Here is a 17,349-nt window from a genome sequence, read left to right on the forward strand (position 1 = left end):
CGAGGGGTTTTCTCAAAATATGTAATATGTTGCTATGTTACATGTTTAACCTTCTTTGGAGTCTTGGACTACAATGTGATTCTAATGTGTCTTGGACTCGGGTTACTTCCATCTCATTTACGATGCTTTAGATGCCAAAACAAAACTAAAGTTAAAAAAATTCGAATAATGGTTAATGTGTGTGACTGATAAATATGTCTTCTATCTCATACTTTTTATGGACTTCATAAGAACTACTGGCCTGTCTTCTAAAACACTTTATTTTGGTATATTATTTTGCTCATAGAGGATTTGAGTAATGTAAAACAGATATTTGATTCATTAGTAAGTATAGTTAATACCATAATCATGTGACATATCTGGTGACATAATATCATGTGACATAATCTGGGTTAAGTTTTGAAGTAAATGATGTATTAGTAAGTATAGTTTTTCGGGACTAAGCAGTCCAGTTTTACATTTTATCTGCTATCTGACCTGACTTTCCCAAATTCAAAAAAGCGTATCTGACGGACCAATCATAAATCTGAATTTTCACCTCATTCATCACCTGTGCCACCACTGTCATCAATGTTCGTCTTTTACACAGCTTTTAAAGCAGTTTTTGCTAGAAATGCTTATTGTGATTTGAGTTCTGACCTTGATAAAGTTGCTGTTGTACCGATTTATTAATTTTTTTTAAACATAAATAGTGTGTGAAGATACTAGGCGGTCAAAGTTTTTTATTATATTTCTTATTTTGTAAAACTGTAACCGCACGAAATTTTGTGAAGCACACTTTAAAAACAGTGTATATATGAAAAAAAAATCAATTTCTTGAGAATCTCTCCAAGTACTAGCAAAACTATTAGCTCTACTCAAATAAGCAAGAAAAGGTCATAGAAGTACTGGTTATTTATACTTTTATGAAAATCCAGTAAGTCCGACCTTCACGGACAATTGTCGAGGTTCATCAACAAAACTTTTAAAAATGAAGAAACACTGTTTTGAGATTGGAGAGCCGAGTTACTTCGTGAGAAAAAATAAATAATACTAACCTGCAATATGAGTTTGAACTCATTTTAAATTATTTTTTTCCGAATTTTAAAGTATGTTTTTTTTTGGAAATTTACCGTTGTGTAAGTCCTTTTTTTCTTTTCTTTTTATTATTATAAGTATCAATTAGAGCAGATTCGGGGACCAACTTATATAAATGCAAAGTATGTCACCTTTAGCTCTTATCATTCTGCAATTTTTGATAGCTTAGAGTCTCCAATTGAGAGGGTTGACGCCTTCTTTGACAGAAATCATCTCAATCGTAATCACTTTTGAACTCTCACAAAGAGCCTGACGTTACCTCACTTATTGTAATTAATTCTAACTACTAATTCTAAGCGCAATCGTTGTGCTATATTGAACACCTATCGGACAGCAAAATTGATTTTACGCCAGCAATTTGAAAATTGTAAGAAATTATCAAGATTTATGGTCTAAAGTTACCTTTCTATACGCCTCTGGTGTACCAATTGTACCAAAAATTTTATAGTTGGAATGAAGAAAAAAACATTGTATTTAAAAATGGCGCACCTCCATAGCATCTTTTAAGAAAGTTTCCTAATAGGAAAGATTTTCGATTTATCCTAATGAAAAACTATAAGAAGAATCTTCTATCTAGAAAATAAAGAATTGCAGCCTATTGAGCTCTGACGCAGAATAAGCAAATAACCAACTTCATTACCTTAGACTTTAGATCCTTTTGTGCCTCCAGAGGCGCCCAGGGCGTCTAAGAAGAGTCTCCAGTCGTCTCTGAAACTTGCGGCTGCGACGATGTCTTCCCACTATGGCTGTATTGGGGTGTGAAGGTGCCGCAGGTCGTTATTGTATTTAAATCAAGAAGACAAGACGTTGCTAAATACTAGGACGTCTTCAAAATCGCCTTAAACGATATTTTGAAGAGTGTATACTTCCATTCTATTCACAATAAAGCAAAAAGATGGAAATTCTTTTAAAATCCTTTACAAACGACGATTCGAAGAATCTTTTAGAAAAGAGGAGTCGAAGAGTCACCGGTAAAAGGAGTGACTTACGGGAAAGAGCAAAGGCAAAGACATAGGAAAGAGCAAAGACATTGAAACTGAATTCCCTCAACACCCTTAGTTCCAACACGCTTGTATTTTTCGATGTACGCATGTATTCTGTGAAAAAAATAAATAAAAGCACTTGAAAAATCGATAGCATGATGTGAAAAATCGCAACTATGCCTTACAAAAGATGATTTTCAATCTGATTGCTGCCGTTGAGGCTTTATTATTACTACAAAAAAGTAAAAGAACGATAATTTAGCATATAAACAATTGAATATTTAATTATTCCTAAGTATAGCAAACGCTAGTCTACAGACTTTAAACGGTATGCGTTGGTTCAGCGCGAACACAGAGTATTCAGTATGCATACCTAACGTATGTCCGCCCAATTGTGGAATATGCGTGCCCTGTTTGGGTGTCCTCAGCTGTTGGAACAATGTTTTTTTGTCAGGAGCTTGAATCGGTTCAGAAGCGAGCGGTATCGATTATCTTGGGCCGCCGTGACATCCCCAACGAAAAGGCTCTGGAACTGCTAGGATTGCCGTCACTCCAAAACCGGTTCGAGACTCTGATAATCACTTTTGGAAAGTTCTTGCTTTCTAAATTTCAGCATCGTGACATTCTACCTGATCAACCTCTATCATCAAGAACGAGAAAGCAAGATAAGTTAGTTCCCGTTAAAGCAACAACAAACCGATATGGTAATTCTTTCATCCTGGTTTTTGTCGAAATGTACAATAAAAGTTAACGTTTATAGTTCGATTTATATTTATAAGAGTAGTTTGATTTTGGATATTATGTAAATTAATGCAAATCAGCGGTGGCTGTCAAGTTTGAGCTATTAAACCTGTCTACTACTACTACTACGCTAAACAGAGGTCACTGGCTGTATAATTTAATAGAGAAAATGCTACCTAAAACGTAATAAAATGACAAAATATTCAAAATCGAAACATGCTATAGAGTAAACTAAGTTTTTGTATCGGCTGTACAAATTATACAGTATGCAACTGTCTTTCAAAGATACACATTTTTGAATCTTTAGGAAAAGAGGGACTGAACTTTTGAGAGTAGCACAATTTTAAAAGAGAAGTACGGGCTAGGCTAAACCCACTTGAGAGGCTAATGCACTTCATTTTTGAAAAGATGTAGGCCTAGCTTTCTTTAACTGGACACTATCTATAAAAGTGAAAGACTAGAGCACAATTCTAGACAATATACTTCTGTATCTTGGAAATGGGTTAGACTAGGAAAATGAAACTCAAGGATAGACTTACAGACTAAAGTAGGGATTACAGACTATGTAATCCCTACTTTATCACTCTTTGTTTGATAAATAGAGAATAAAGACCTCATCATGTTGCCCATTGATATCATTAACTATTATGCTTTGCTCTATAGGCTAGGTAATGTTACCTGTGAGCAAGCCCACTTTACACATTTTTAGTCTTGGTGGAGGTTTTTTTTAGAAAGCTAAAAAATGAATGTGCTCTAATAATGACAAAGAAACAATATGTAATCATCAGAATCTTGCTATGCACTAATAGTAATATACACTTTAGAGCACTTGGAATAAAACTAAACATTAATCCCCTTGAAAATAATAATTCAATTCTACTTTTTTGGATATAAAAATTAGTTATAACATTTATTTGAAACTTAGCATTCCATTATAATTTCATTTCATAAGAGTTGTATAATTCACAAATATTTATTTGTCAAGATTAAGTTGATTAAAAAAAAATTAATTACCATGTTTTCTTCTTGTTCTATTAGGCCCCTTAAAACCTTCCATTTCTCCTATAGTTAAACAAAATATTGAAGCCCACAGAAGAAACATAGTGAAAAGAAAAATGAAGAATATGTTTTGAATATTTTATCCAACATAATTCTGAAAAAAATCAATGAAAGAGTGTAAAAAAAGACATTGTGCAGTATATTTGATATATTCATAATTCAGTAGGATGAACAACAAAATATTTATCCTAGTTACTACCCCTCCTTCTCTCTGTAGAGAGTACTGACCTTTGATGACCTTCAAAAATTTGGTAAAATTGTTTAGCTACTTTTCATGTCTTTGAAAGGGGTTAGGATAGAAAAAAAAATTTCTAGGATGGATCTATAGTCTAAAGCGTGGTCTGGGAAGATATTTTGAAGCATCTACCTCTACTCCTTTTTCTTCTTGATGGCCTGACCTTTGATAACCTTTACAAATTTGTGTGTTGTAAAAGTGAAACCTTGCAAAATAGATCTTCTGCTTAAATAAAGTACAGCAGAACTGTTTTCAGCTTCACAACTTTGCTCAATTCTAATGTATAAGGTCATAAAGATCTGCAAATACATTTCCTAAATTTAGAAAAGACCCATTACCTTAAATTGCAGCTTGAAACAATCTAAGGTTTTCTCCTTGTAGAACTCCAGAGTTGACAATTTGAGTTGAATTAAATTTTTTAGTGGCCAGATTCACTGTTCTGATCCATAGCATCCCAGTTGAGTGTACACTCTCTGGAGGGCCACTCAGCATCCAGTCTTCATTTAAAGATGTCCACAGATTCAGTGGTAACAGTTTTTTCCAGAGACTTTATTCCAAGTTTTTATGATTCTTGAAGAAAAGAAGTGAACATAGACTCTGGATACAGTAGGCCCCTTAATAAGTTTCAATTGATGATCTCTTGTTCTTGAGTTAGGGCCAACAGTGAAAAATAATAATGGAAGTGTATTAGTCCTCATTAACTTTTAGGTTAAAATGGCATCATCTCTTTTTCTCCTGTATACAAGACTTGGTAGTTTTAGCTTGTCTAGTCTTGCAGGTTAGGAAAGGTCTCTGCACTCGGATTAGGAAATGTCTCTGCACATCTTCCAACACTTTATGTCTTCTTTTTTAAGGGGAGGCTAAAAACATCCCGACTTAAACTTAGGGTGCAAAAGTTCCTTATGCAGAAGACAAATGACTTTAGGGAAACTAGTGGAAAGGATATGCTTGATCAGTGTACTTCAGTGTAGATGGTACTTAACAACATTAAATTTAAGAAGCCAAGCCTCAGTCCATTGATCAAGCAGTCTTAGATTATTTTGTAGAAGGGTATGATCTTCACAGGACAAGGCTAGTCTAATAAAATTCAGGTTGTCAGCATAAAGCATTAGTTTACTGCTGATAAATCATTAATAAAGATACTAAAAAGTGTAGGACCCAAAGCACTACCTTCAGGAACTCCACTCAAAACTTGCTTTGACAAAGAAAGAACACAGCTGCCAGAGTCATCAAATAACTGAACACACATTAAGATTGCATATAAAGAAAATCAAGGATCCAGAGCAGAGACTTCTCTTCAAGCTTGGCAGCATGTAATTTGATTGCAAGTTGCTTCTGGCAAACTTTGTCAAAAGCTTTAGAAAAGTAAAAAAGAATCATGTTAGTAGGCACTCCTGCATCAAGTGACTGAGCAATATGGTCATATGATTCAAGGAAATTGGTATCAACAGATCTTCCAGAACAAAAGCCATGCTGTGAGCTGTGTAAGAGATTATTTGCATTCAAGATATCTAATAACTGCAGAATTGATTATTCTTTTTAAGAACCTTAACAACTGCTGATTTCATGCTGATAGTTTGGTACTTTTCATCATGGTCTTTTCTACCTTTCTTAAACATTAGAATGATATGGACTGGTCCAATCCAGAGGTAGTCTGGAAAGATTTAATGATAACTTGAACATTAAGGAAAGAGGTTGACACAAGACTGTCCAACATTCATGGAGGATACAAGGATGAATGCAGTCAAACCCAGCCAATTTATTCAATTTGAGTGACATAAGTTCTTTTAGAACTATTGAGTCATTATTCAGAATAGTTTCCATAGTATGTGATACTTAATATAATAGGAAATTGGGGAAAACAATACTGGAATTGGAGGAAAACACAGATGCAAATTGTTGGTTGAAAATTTCAACTTTCAGCTCAGGATCAGTAACTGGTTGACCATTGTACAGGAATGTGCATCTGCTGCAACATTTTTGATAGGCATAACACCAGAAAAAGTTAAGATTATCCCTAATATCCTCAGCCAACTGTTTCTCAAACCTTCTCTTCAACTGCTTGATATGGTTGGTTGTCTGGTTATGAAGAGTTGATAATTTTTCTGAGGTTTTCTTCTTCCTGTAGATGTTTGATGTTTTCTATTAATTAGCTTACTTGTTTCAGTTGTTAAAAAAGGCAGACTTTTGGCCTGTTCAGCCCAAAAAATTCTTTTGTACAATTTTTCAGCATGCAAAATTACAGTTTTCACATTAGACCAACTATCTTCAATATCATTGGTGATAAGCTTTTCCCCTTTTGATACTGGCAAGTCTTAAAGAGACTAATTTGTGATTGGCATATGTTTGCTGCTTGGAAGAGGATTGTTTAGTAGGCAGACATATCTCTGAAGTAATTGCAATATGGTTGCTGTTACCAATGGGTGTGGTTATCTCATTCTTAATAAGAAGGTCAGGATTACTGAGAATAACCAGATCAAGAGTGTTGGAATCTTACCTTTCCCTGAAACGAGTTGGTTGTGAAATTGTTTGACTTAGGGAATTTTCAGAGAGTACAGACAAAAAAGGAGAATCTCTAGGGCAAAAACTGGATCCATCAATCCATTGGATTTTAGGAAGGTTAATTCCCCCAGAAGGACAAGATTATAATTTTCAAAATTGGACATGACATGTGATAACATAGCAGCCAGATTAGAGTCCAAAACACAGGAAACACTGAGGCTTCTATAAACAACACTCACTACAATTGAGATTGTTGAATTGCGTATTTTTTATCCTAACAGAATAATTCCATCAGTAATATGACTTAAAATTCTACTCAAATATGAGGAACTGTATATTCAGAACTGAACCCAGAGAAAAAGAAACTGTCAACTGAAAATTAAGGTAAAATATTGTTTTGTCTTAAATGATGTCATGTAGCAATTCAAGATTTTACAGTCTTTCTCTAATTATTTGTATAGTCACAGGCTTCAAATATTAACTTTGAATTGCGGCAGAAATCCCAAGAGGGTTTAGATTTCCTGTGGATAGAATTTATAGGCATTGCTTCTACTCAAAGGATTTAAAGTCTCACGGTAGTATAGAAACTGTGTAAGCAATATGGGGCTGAAATGTTTATAATTAAAAAAGAGGCTGAACATAGATGGATATTCTATAGATATAGATAATTTTTCAACATATATAGATATTTATCCCCAGTCATATCATAGAATTAAAGAAAAGACTCATTAGGATTGATTAAAGTTGTGTCATTTAGTTTATGTAGTATTTTAAGGGATATTTATCTCTCTGCATAGATTACTTGTTGTGAAAACACTGGACTTGTTAAAAAGAAAAAAGATGCATAGAAATGTGTTCAATACCTTTGTTCATAAATTATTCTTTAAGAAATTCAATCATTCTATAGATTCATTAAGGTAGCAAAAAAAATGGTTGACTGTAGTATATTGTCTTCTTGTATATACCATGGTATATGGACCACCATGAAGGTATTTCCACCTCTTTAGAGTGATCTGTAGAATATCTATTCTGGCAAGTATAGAAATTAACAGATTTTGTATTCTTCAAGATGTTAATAATATGTTTACAATAATCATAAACATAGTTGTTCCTTTAAATCCGCATAATTGTCTATGATGTGGTTTTAGTCAAAACATGGGAAGTTGTCATGTATGTGATATGTTTTTTGAACCTAGTTAAGCATACCCACACTCAAGGGAGGGATAGTGGGAATCCTCTCCCAAAATTAGTCCAAAGAAATCCCCTAGAAAAATGGCAAAAAGGCAGCTCAGTGTTGTCATAGTATAGAGGGTTTAAATTGGAACTTCCTACAAATAAACTGATGCTGAATGATAACCCTGGATAGCTAAAGGATAACCGTACATGTTTCTATTATATGGAATCCTACCTTGAATTTCACAGTAGAATCACAGTCCAGACACAGTCCCACACTCAAGGGAGGGATAGTGGGAATCCTCTCCCAAAATTAGTCCAAAGAAATCCCCTAGAAAAATGGCAAAAAGGCAGCTCAGTGTTGTCATAGTATAGAGGGTTTAAATTGGAACTTCCTACAAATAAACTGATGCTGAATGATAACCCTGGATAGCTAAAGGATAACCGTACATGTTTCTATTATATGGAATCCTACCATGAATTTCACAGTAGAATCACAGTCCAGACAAATTAAGAACTGAAATTTAACTATATAGATAGGGTTTTAGTATCTTATTTCTTGTTGGTTAGGCGCATGACATTTTTCTAAATATAAGCATCTATCATGTATTAACCATCTCCAAATGCTAACCCTTCCTCTTTTCTAATTTAACAATTAAATTAAAGATAATTTTATCAATAAGTATTGTTATGTCTAGAACAAAATGGGCATATCTGATGCAGCTAAAATGAGAAAGATTATTCTAGTAAATTTACTGTTTGTGTTTGCTGAGATATATATACTTTACAGGAAGTAGCTAAGAGGGACTATGGTTTGGGCAAAAGCTTCTTGCCCCACTTGCAATTTTTAACCAGTGTTTGGGGCAAAACATGATTATATTACTTGGAAAGGATTACAAGAAAAAAAAACAACTAAGAGACACCACATTTGATGGCAGCTAACCTACAAAATATAATCTTCATAGACTCTTCTCTCTCTCTCTCTAATATATATTATATATATTAACATATATTATATATGTATATAATATAATATATGATATAATATATATATATATACATATATATACATTATTTATATATTCATTCCAGGAATTGAATTTTTAGGATGTCTAAAGCTAAGACAATTTTTCTACTTGATCACTCCACAAAGACAGCTTTGAATCCAGGAAGCCTTGTTGACCTTGAAACAAGAAGCAGGTTAGTTCTTTTAAATTGTTATTATGACTTTTTATTTTCAATTTTCAGAATTTAACTTAGTTTTCTCTCCTTATTTCAGTAATTTTGTGCTCTCTGTTTTATCTAGAAAGAAAATATTTTTTGTTTCTTTTGTCATATCCAGTTAGAATTTTGATTAATGTGTTGTTGCTTTTTTTGTTGGGAGCTCAGACTAATATGTCTTGGGGGATATATATTTATTTCCCTCAAGATTGAGGAGAAATGGGGTACCCATTACCAAAAAGAATATCTCTGATAAAGTTTTATTTCTGCATTTATATACAAATTGGAGCAAATATTTTCAACTTTCCTCATTGATCGTGCCCTGAATATTTGCTCTGATTCGTATATAAATGCAGAAATAAACTTTATCAGAGAAATTCTTTTTGGTAATGGATACCCCATTCCTTTTGTCAATAAAATAATTAACCTTAGAATAAAAAGACATTCTTGTAAAATCGAAGAAGATATTTTGCAATGTGAGGCTACTGATAAGCCCTCAAATAGTGTCTATCTTCCATATATCCCAAAGATCACAACAAAATTAAAAAATATTTGCACAAAAAATAATCTGTACATAGTTTTTACTAATAATTTTAAAATAATTAATTTCTTAAATTCTGGTAAAGATAAGTTACTCGCCAAAGAGGGGTCTATCAAATACCCTGTGATTGTGGAAATTACTATGTCAGCAGGACCCATCAGAATCTAGAAAAACGGTTACAACAGCATAAAAAAGACATAGACAAGGCATTAATTTCAAATAGTTCCAACAACTCCTTTGATTCTGCTTTAGGTTGGCATATATTTAATAATCCGTCCCACACGATACTTTTTGAAAAATCTTCACTCATCAGTAATGATTTGGGGATAAAACAGGTGGTTTGAGAATCAATCGAAATTAATCTCAAAATAAATAATAACATTTCTTTGAACAGGGACTTGGGGGAATATTCACTAAATTTTTTATACTCAAATTTAATTAAAAACGATCTAACAAAATATTTTACTAAACCGATTTATAATAGTACTGAACCATCTACAAAAAGACCTTTGAGACAGGCTGCTAAAAAAAGCTAGGTTGGCTCTGAGAAATTGCATTTAATCACTTTGTTCTCTTTAGTTTGAATGAGTTTATATTCTCACTTCATTCTTTTTGTCAGTCCTGGTTGAACTTTGTTGAAGTAAGGATGCTAGGGCTGTTTTTAAAAAAGTTTTAAATAACATTATTTAGTTTTAATTCTCACAATTTAATGTAAGTTTATTTAAATATACATATTTTCCCTCTTGTTCTCATATTGTGCTGAAGACGGCCCTTAGACATAGGGCCAAAATATTCACAGAACTGATTTCCACTGTCTTGAAAAAAAATTTCCTTATTGTTTCTACTTTGTATTTGTTTGTTACTCAATTCATAAAAGGGAATTTGTCTTTCGAGCATCTGTAGAAGAATTTTTCTTTGAAGAAGAGTAGTCTTGTGGATGCCATGAAACAATACAAGGCAAAACTGCAAGATTTCGTGCAGAGTGGTGCTGGTGATAATGGTGCTGGTGCTGGTGATAGCAATAATGGCAATGACAGTGTTCAGGAAAGCAGTGAGCTTGGTTTTACTCCCAAACAGGAGAAAAAAACCCCTGCATGCCTCGAAAAATGCTACACTGCTGAACCATGGGCTGACTCCCTATGCGACAAAAAAGTTAGCATACCAAAGGACAATAACAGTGAAAATCAGATGCTCGTCAAACTGGGAACTTCGTGAGAGAGCAGCTGGATAAAAGGATTTATCAAGCGGAACGCCACTCTGTTCAGCAGACAACCTGAAAATACAAGTCAGGATCTTGCTACCAGCTTTAATGCCGTCATAATATGCCAATTCTTTCAAAATCTTCGAGAGTTCTAATGCAAGTGTCATTTCCTTCCTGGTCGAATTTGGAACTGCAACAAAACAGGAGTAACCACAGCTCGGCAAGCCCCAATGGTGATTCCCGAAAAGGACGCAAATAGGTGACACGAACCTTGTCGGGAGAAAAAGAGAAAAATACCCCAATCCTATGCTTCGTATCTGCAACTGGTCAGACGATTCCACAATTTCTTGTTTTGCCAGGAGCCAAACCTCCAGAGAGGATTTATCGAGATGGACCGCCAGGAAGCATTGGCTTTGACCATTGCAGTGGATGGATGACTAAGGAAAATTTCCTTTGTTCCATGGAACACTTTTTAAAAGAAGCCAAACTCGGTAAAAAACGTCAGTTTTACTCTTGTTTCACAATTATGAAAGTCACATAACCTTTCCTCCCAATTGCTCCTACCATGTCTGGCCCCTTTACGTTTTAGTTCAAGCACCATCGAAATGTGCCATCAGGGAGTCATTTGACAACTGTATGCAGTTGAATCCTGGTGATAGAGTTTCAATACATGAACTAGCAAAGATGTGCAAACATTATTTTCTGGAAAAGCTGAATCCTCGAAACATTAGAACTGATTTTGAGAAGGCAGGAATATGGCTTTTAAATCCGGATGTTTTCACAGAAACTTATTTTCGGCCAGCTGAAGTGACAAACCACCCAGACAAAGCTAAAGAGCTTGCCCCGGATCCTTCCAATACGGATGATCCTCACATTGGTCCAGTTCCTGCTTCATCTCTTGTCTTGACGGATCAACATCAATCAACATCAAACTTGCCTATAACCCTAACTCCTGAAAGCATCAGACTATATCCAAAGGCAAAAATACAAGTGGATCAACATAAAAACTACAGGAAAGGCAAAAGTAGAATTATGACAGAAATGCAAGAAAACAGCAGTAGAAGGAGAGACAAGGGTAAGGCTCTAAAAGAAGGTCAAACATTACATTCCTTGCTGATGAAACATTTAATGAAATGCATTTAAGGTATAGATATGCAGCTCCATGACGATTCCGATGATGAGTCTTCACATAGTGGAAGAGTGGGCTTGAGACTGACAAAGAATTTTCTTGTGGATAATTAGTTTGTGGACAAACCACCCAGACAAAGCTAAACAGCTTGCCCCGGATCCTTCCAATACGGATGATCCTCACATTGGTCCAGTTCCTGCTTCATCCCTTATCTTGACGGATCAACATCAAACTTGCCTATAACCCTAACTCCTGAAAGCGTCAGAATAAATCCAAAGTCAAAAATACAAGTGGACCAACGCAAAAACTACAGGAAAGGCAAAAATAGAATTATGACAGAAATGCCAGAAAAGAGCAGTAGAAGCAGAGACTAGAGTAAGGCTCTCTAAATAAAAGAAGGTCAAAGATTATATTCCTTGCTGATGAAACATTTAATGAAATGCATTTAAGGTATAGATATGCAGCTCCGTGACGATTCCGATGATGAGTCTTCACATAGTGGAATAGTGGGCTTGAGACTGACAAAGAATTTTCTTGTGGATAATTAGTTCGTGGACAAACCACCCAGACAAAGCTAAACAGCTTGCCCCGGATCTTCCCAATACGGATGATCCTCACATTGGTCCAGTTCCTGCTTCATCTCTTGTCTTGACGGATCAACATCAGTCAACATCAAACTTGCCTATAACCCTAACTCCTGAAAGCATCAGACTATATCCAAAGGCAAAAATACAAGTGGGCCAACACAAAAACTACAGGAAAGGCAAAAGTAGAATTATGACAGAAATGCCAGAAAAGAGCAGTAGAAGCAGAGACTAGGGTAAGGCTCTCTAAAAAAAGAAGGTCAAAGATTACATTCCTTGCTGATGAAACATTTAATGAAATGCATATGCAGCTCCATGACGATTCCGATGATGAGTCTTCACATAGTGGAAGAGTGGGCTTGAGACTGACAAAGAATTTTCTTGTGGAAATTTTCCCCGTGATTGGGGCGACTTTTGACATTTGAAGAGATCTTACATTTTTGGGTCTCACCAAGAAACGACTCAATGTAAGTCATTGAAAAAAAAATATCGCCAAGAAAAGTGAAGAATTGAGCTATTTATACATGTAAGAAAAATCTGAATCTTTAAATGTAGGTCGTGTAGGGGTCAAAAACCTCAAGATATACGGTTTCACCCCCTCTCCCCCGATCAAGATGGAAGTGCAATTCTAAATGTGCTCTAAATGCAACCCGTCAAAAGGAAGTGAGTGGCACTGGAGCCAATCTTGCTTCTAAAAATAGCTGTTAATATTTAGTGGGGTCTCTACAGTAGTACCGAGTTGGTTTAGTGATGCCTAGAATAAAGTGGGAAGCCTTGTTTGGTAAAAAGTCTTATTATATTGAATGACGATAGAAATAAATGGAAGAGGGCTTAAGAGGGATTTTTTTTTGTGGATAAGATCTACGTGTTCATCACTATAGGTATCCATTTAAAGACTCCAATTTGAAATACAAATTTTAATGTTCAGCAAAAGAAAATTGTAGTTATAGTATAATCATGAGAAATGGGCGAGAAAAACAGTTTGAAACAATAGCCTGAAAAAGTTTTTCTGACATTTAGTACCTTGCTGAAAACTGTCTTATCATAGGTACTCTATCCCCGTTCTCCACCCTCCGACACGCACAAAGTCTTGGCTATGTGTAATTGTAGCTATAAAGCTAACTAGCACACTTTTTAAGACACTAGAATGTTTTAATTATGTTCAAATTAGCCCTCTCTCGACCTTATATAGGACCATTGGTTCAATACGATTATCCCCAGAAAAAAAACACGCGTTAATGATTTTTCTTTCATAAAAAAGATACAAAATTCTTTTTTTTGTAGATACAAGCTTGAAACGTCTACCGTAGGGTTCTTTGATTAAGTGAATTCAATGGAGTGATTTCCATTAAGATTGCTTAAGTTTATTTTATTTTATTTTTTTTTGGGGGGGGGGTCCCTCCACTTTCAAAACCAGGCAAATGTTCTCAGCCTCGTTCCATTTGATGATTAGAGTTAAACTTAATTAATTTTATTTATTTTGGATCAGCAAACAAATTATCTTGATCTTTTTTAGAGTTTTGGCTACTATTGGCCCGAGTCGCTCCTAACTAACAATTAATGATTTTACATTCAGTCAAAGAGTTTGTAAATAAAATAGGGGCTGATCACGTTAATTTGAACCAATGATCCTAGAAGGTCGAGAGAGGGCTCATCTGGATACAAATTAAAAATTCTAGTGTCCTTTTTAAGTTACCAAATAGATTTTACTTCCAGGAAGTGGCATACTTTACCTTTTTATGGCACCAAACTACAATTTTACCCTAATGAGGACCATTGGTGGAAATTCTAGATAACCAATTGGTTTAAAAGAATACAAAAAATTATACATTGAGCCTCCTAGTTGTAGAGGAAGTAATACGACACATTGTAATACGAAGTAATACAGAGAAGACCAGTAATACAGAGGACAACTAGAGCCTCCTAGTTGTAGAGGAAGTAATACGACACATTGGCGTATTCGTTACTATAAGGCCACATAGTTGATAAAAGATAAAAGGTTAATGTGGACATTATATTAATGTTGAATTCAATTCAGTTTATTTACTTTGTTTTTGTGACTTTGTGTTTAGTGATGTATAATGGCGTATCTAATATAAAAGAGGGATGGTGGGTCATTGCGTTGGTGGGGTGGGGGGAAATGCCTAAAAGAGCGTGTTTCAACGCCCTAATTGTCTAACTCCATGAGCCTTCAGATACATATAGAAAAAGGTAAGGGAGGGTAGTAGTTAATTTTTCAACTCCTTTCTTTTAGACCTTAGACTAATCATGAACAATAGTGCGGCGGGGTGATACCTTGCTTTTTATCGCGGAAAAATGTCTCTGACAATTATTTTAAAGCTTCATTTAACTAAACTGATTGTTTTTAAACAATGAAAGACTGCAACTTAAGCCAGATGCCTCAACGAAAGCATTTTAATGCCTAAATATCCTAAGTCTCGTTCGATTTTCAGGGATTTTATATGGGAATGTCTATATTTTCCTATTTCTATATAACGTTTCAATGTATTTAAACATATATGTACATCGTGTTTTAAACATCAGATAACCCTATAGTAGATATCGCGATCGCTTCAGTCCCATAGAAGATAAAAAGTCACGCAGAATTTTCGTCCATATAAACAATTTACCCCTTTCCGTCCATCTGAAATCAATTTTTAATCTTTTTTTTGTCCCAATTCCACTGCTGAAACACAAGGAACTTAGATTAGAAATAATATTTTGTTAAAGCACTGGACAATTTTAGCATTCAACGAACGAAAAGCTGAGAGGGGTGTAGCCCCTGTCATATAATTACAATAATTATATATACTGTTACTGTTCGTTTATATTACTGTTACTGTTTTATATTACTGTTCGTTTTAAATTTGTATGTCGCTCCTTACTTTCAGTTGAGAAAAAACTAGTTTATTTTATTTAGCATAATCAAAAAGCGTTCCTAAATACACTAAAAAAAATTCAAGAATAACTGAGAATAAAAGGAAAGAACATTTTTTGGTTACAAAATCGTTTTTTTTATTTTCTTCTAAAATTAGGCTTATTTATTTTTAGGACAGGAATTCCAACAGAAAACGTTGCAAAGCCAGTATGGACATGTATGTTAGAAGCATGCCTTGAATATTCAAGAATAGTTTGGGACATTTACCCAAATCATTGTTTTATTCGCTATATAATTTGTGATGATGATGCATTGGAAATTGGGCTGTGGGACACAGCATCCCAAAATGTAAACCATTTCATGAATTTGCTTAGCAGTGTTCGTAGTGCCAGTTCTGATTCAATGATTGGAAGATGTATTCCGGCTGCCTTAGATTCATTAAGCGAGCCAACAGAAAATGAGAAAGGGGGTAAAATAAAGAATGAGTGTCGGTTGATTTGTATTGGGAGTTTCAATGATGATAAACATGTGCGAAATTTGGAAGTAATGTGTCAAGAGCTACTGAATCAGAAAAACCGAGATATCATTACTTCAGGAAAAGGACTTGCAATAACTTGTTTGAGTATAATCTTCTTAAATGTTTATCCTGATCATTTCCAAGTTTCGAAAGTATCAGAGATGCTTTGTGTTGACCAATCTTTACAAACATATACTGATGTTTATTCTGTGAGGGCTGGGAATCTGTCAAATTTTATGACAGCCCTTGTTTTGAAACATTATAATTTAACTTCAACCACTGTGACAGGAATTCCTATGAAAGAGGAGCAGAACGCAAGTTCAAGTGCTAACTATGATGTTGAAATTTTTCACCCATCAGCTGCAATGGAAGAACTCATTCGTGGTGATGTTGCGGGTTTAGTTTATGCAGTAAAAGAAGGTTGTGAATACCGCACTGCCACGTTGAAGTGGAACACACCTAGGGTGAGTATTAACGACTTATGGTATTGCTCAAGCGCTTATAGAATTGCTGCTGTTGATGTTAATAGCCGTCCCTCTTCTTGTTTAACAAATTTCTTGCTTGGTGGACGTTCAGTTATGTTAGAAATGCCTAAGCCTGGTGGATCAAAAATGTTATCGCACATGCTGTCATCCCATGGGGGAGAGATATTCATTCATACTTTAGTTACAACGCGTAGTATTTTAGAAGATCCGCCCTCGATAAGTGAAGGAGCTGGTGGTAAAGTTAGCGATTACAGAATTGATGCATTTGCTGAAATAATGAAATCTTGCCGGCTAGCACCGTTTTCTAGCGTGGAGAAGGAGCCGCTTAGTAAAGCCTATAATAAAATTGAGCGGTATACTACTTTTTGGCCTATAACATCATCAAAGAGTTACATGGCTGCTTGCCAAAACATCATGGGTATTTTCCCAAATGTCATTGTCAAAGAAAACCTCAGTGAAGAGGAAGTGAATCAATGTAAACAGGTAATATATAACTTTATGGGTATGGAGAATCGCGGGGACCCTCTACCAGTTAGTAACATTACATCTGCAAGGTCTAAAAAAAGGGAAGAACATTATAAGAACTTATTTACAGAGTTAGAACAATATTTAAGAGCTCACTGTCGTAGTAAACAGCATCATCGTGTTTTGGATTGTTTGCTTGAATGCCGGAGCCTTGCTGGTGAAAAAATTGACGAAAAGGGAGTCATTAGAGCCAATACTGATTCGCCGGCTTCACCACCACTGGCAAAGAAGGCCTTTGCAGTGACGCAGGGTGATAAGCCGATATCTCTGTATGATTATTGGTTAAAGAATGTAATTGAAGAGCAGTCCAATAGAAGAGTTGAGCTTGTTGGGAGGATCAAAGCTGGAGAAGGGATTGCTAAGCTTTATCAGAACTTGGAATCTGAAAGAAATTTAGTATCTCAGCTTTAATTCCGCTGCCTGTCTTTAAATTTGTGCTTTTTTACAGATGTATTTTCAATAAAAACAATCATACGTTTCTTGATTTTACAGATATAT

At 35.0% G+C, this 17,349-nt stretch overlaps 1 protein-coding gene across 7 annotated transcripts; it reads left to right on the plus strand.

The window, feature by feature from the left end:
* Nucleotides 1–2,977: 2,977 nt before the first annotated feature.
* LOC136025922 (integrator complex subunit 13-like) lies at nucleotides 2,978–17,330 on the plus strand. Of its 7 annotated transcripts, none has more exons than XM_065701995.1 (3): nucleotides 2,978–3,027; nucleotides 8,878–8,970; nucleotides 15,498–17,330. In XM_065701995.1, the coding sequence occupies exons 1-3, from the start codon at nucleotides 2,993–2,995 to the stop codon at nucleotides 17,260–17,262; spliced, it is 1,893 nt and encodes a 630-aa protein (XP_065558067.1). In that variant the 5' UTR covers nucleotides 2,978–2,992; the 3' UTR covers nucleotides 17,263–17,330. The 7 variants fall into 7 exon arrangements, with proteins under 7 accessions (XP_065558067.1, XP_065558069.1, XP_065558068.1 ...); XM_065701997.1 differs by having other exon boundaries at nucleotides 2,981–3,065; nucleotides 8,863–8,970; XM_065701996.1 differs by having other exon boundaries at nucleotides 2,992–3,155; nucleotides 8,863–8,970.
* Nucleotides 17,331–17,349: the final 19 nt, after the last annotated feature.

The sequence above is a fragment of the Artemia franciscana genome, chromosome 4, assembly GCF_032884065.1.
Source record: "Artemia franciscana chromosome 4, ASM3288406v1, whole genome shotgun sequence".
NCBI lineage: Eukaryota > Metazoa > Arthropoda > Branchiopoda > Anostraca > Artemiidae > Artemia > Artemia franciscana.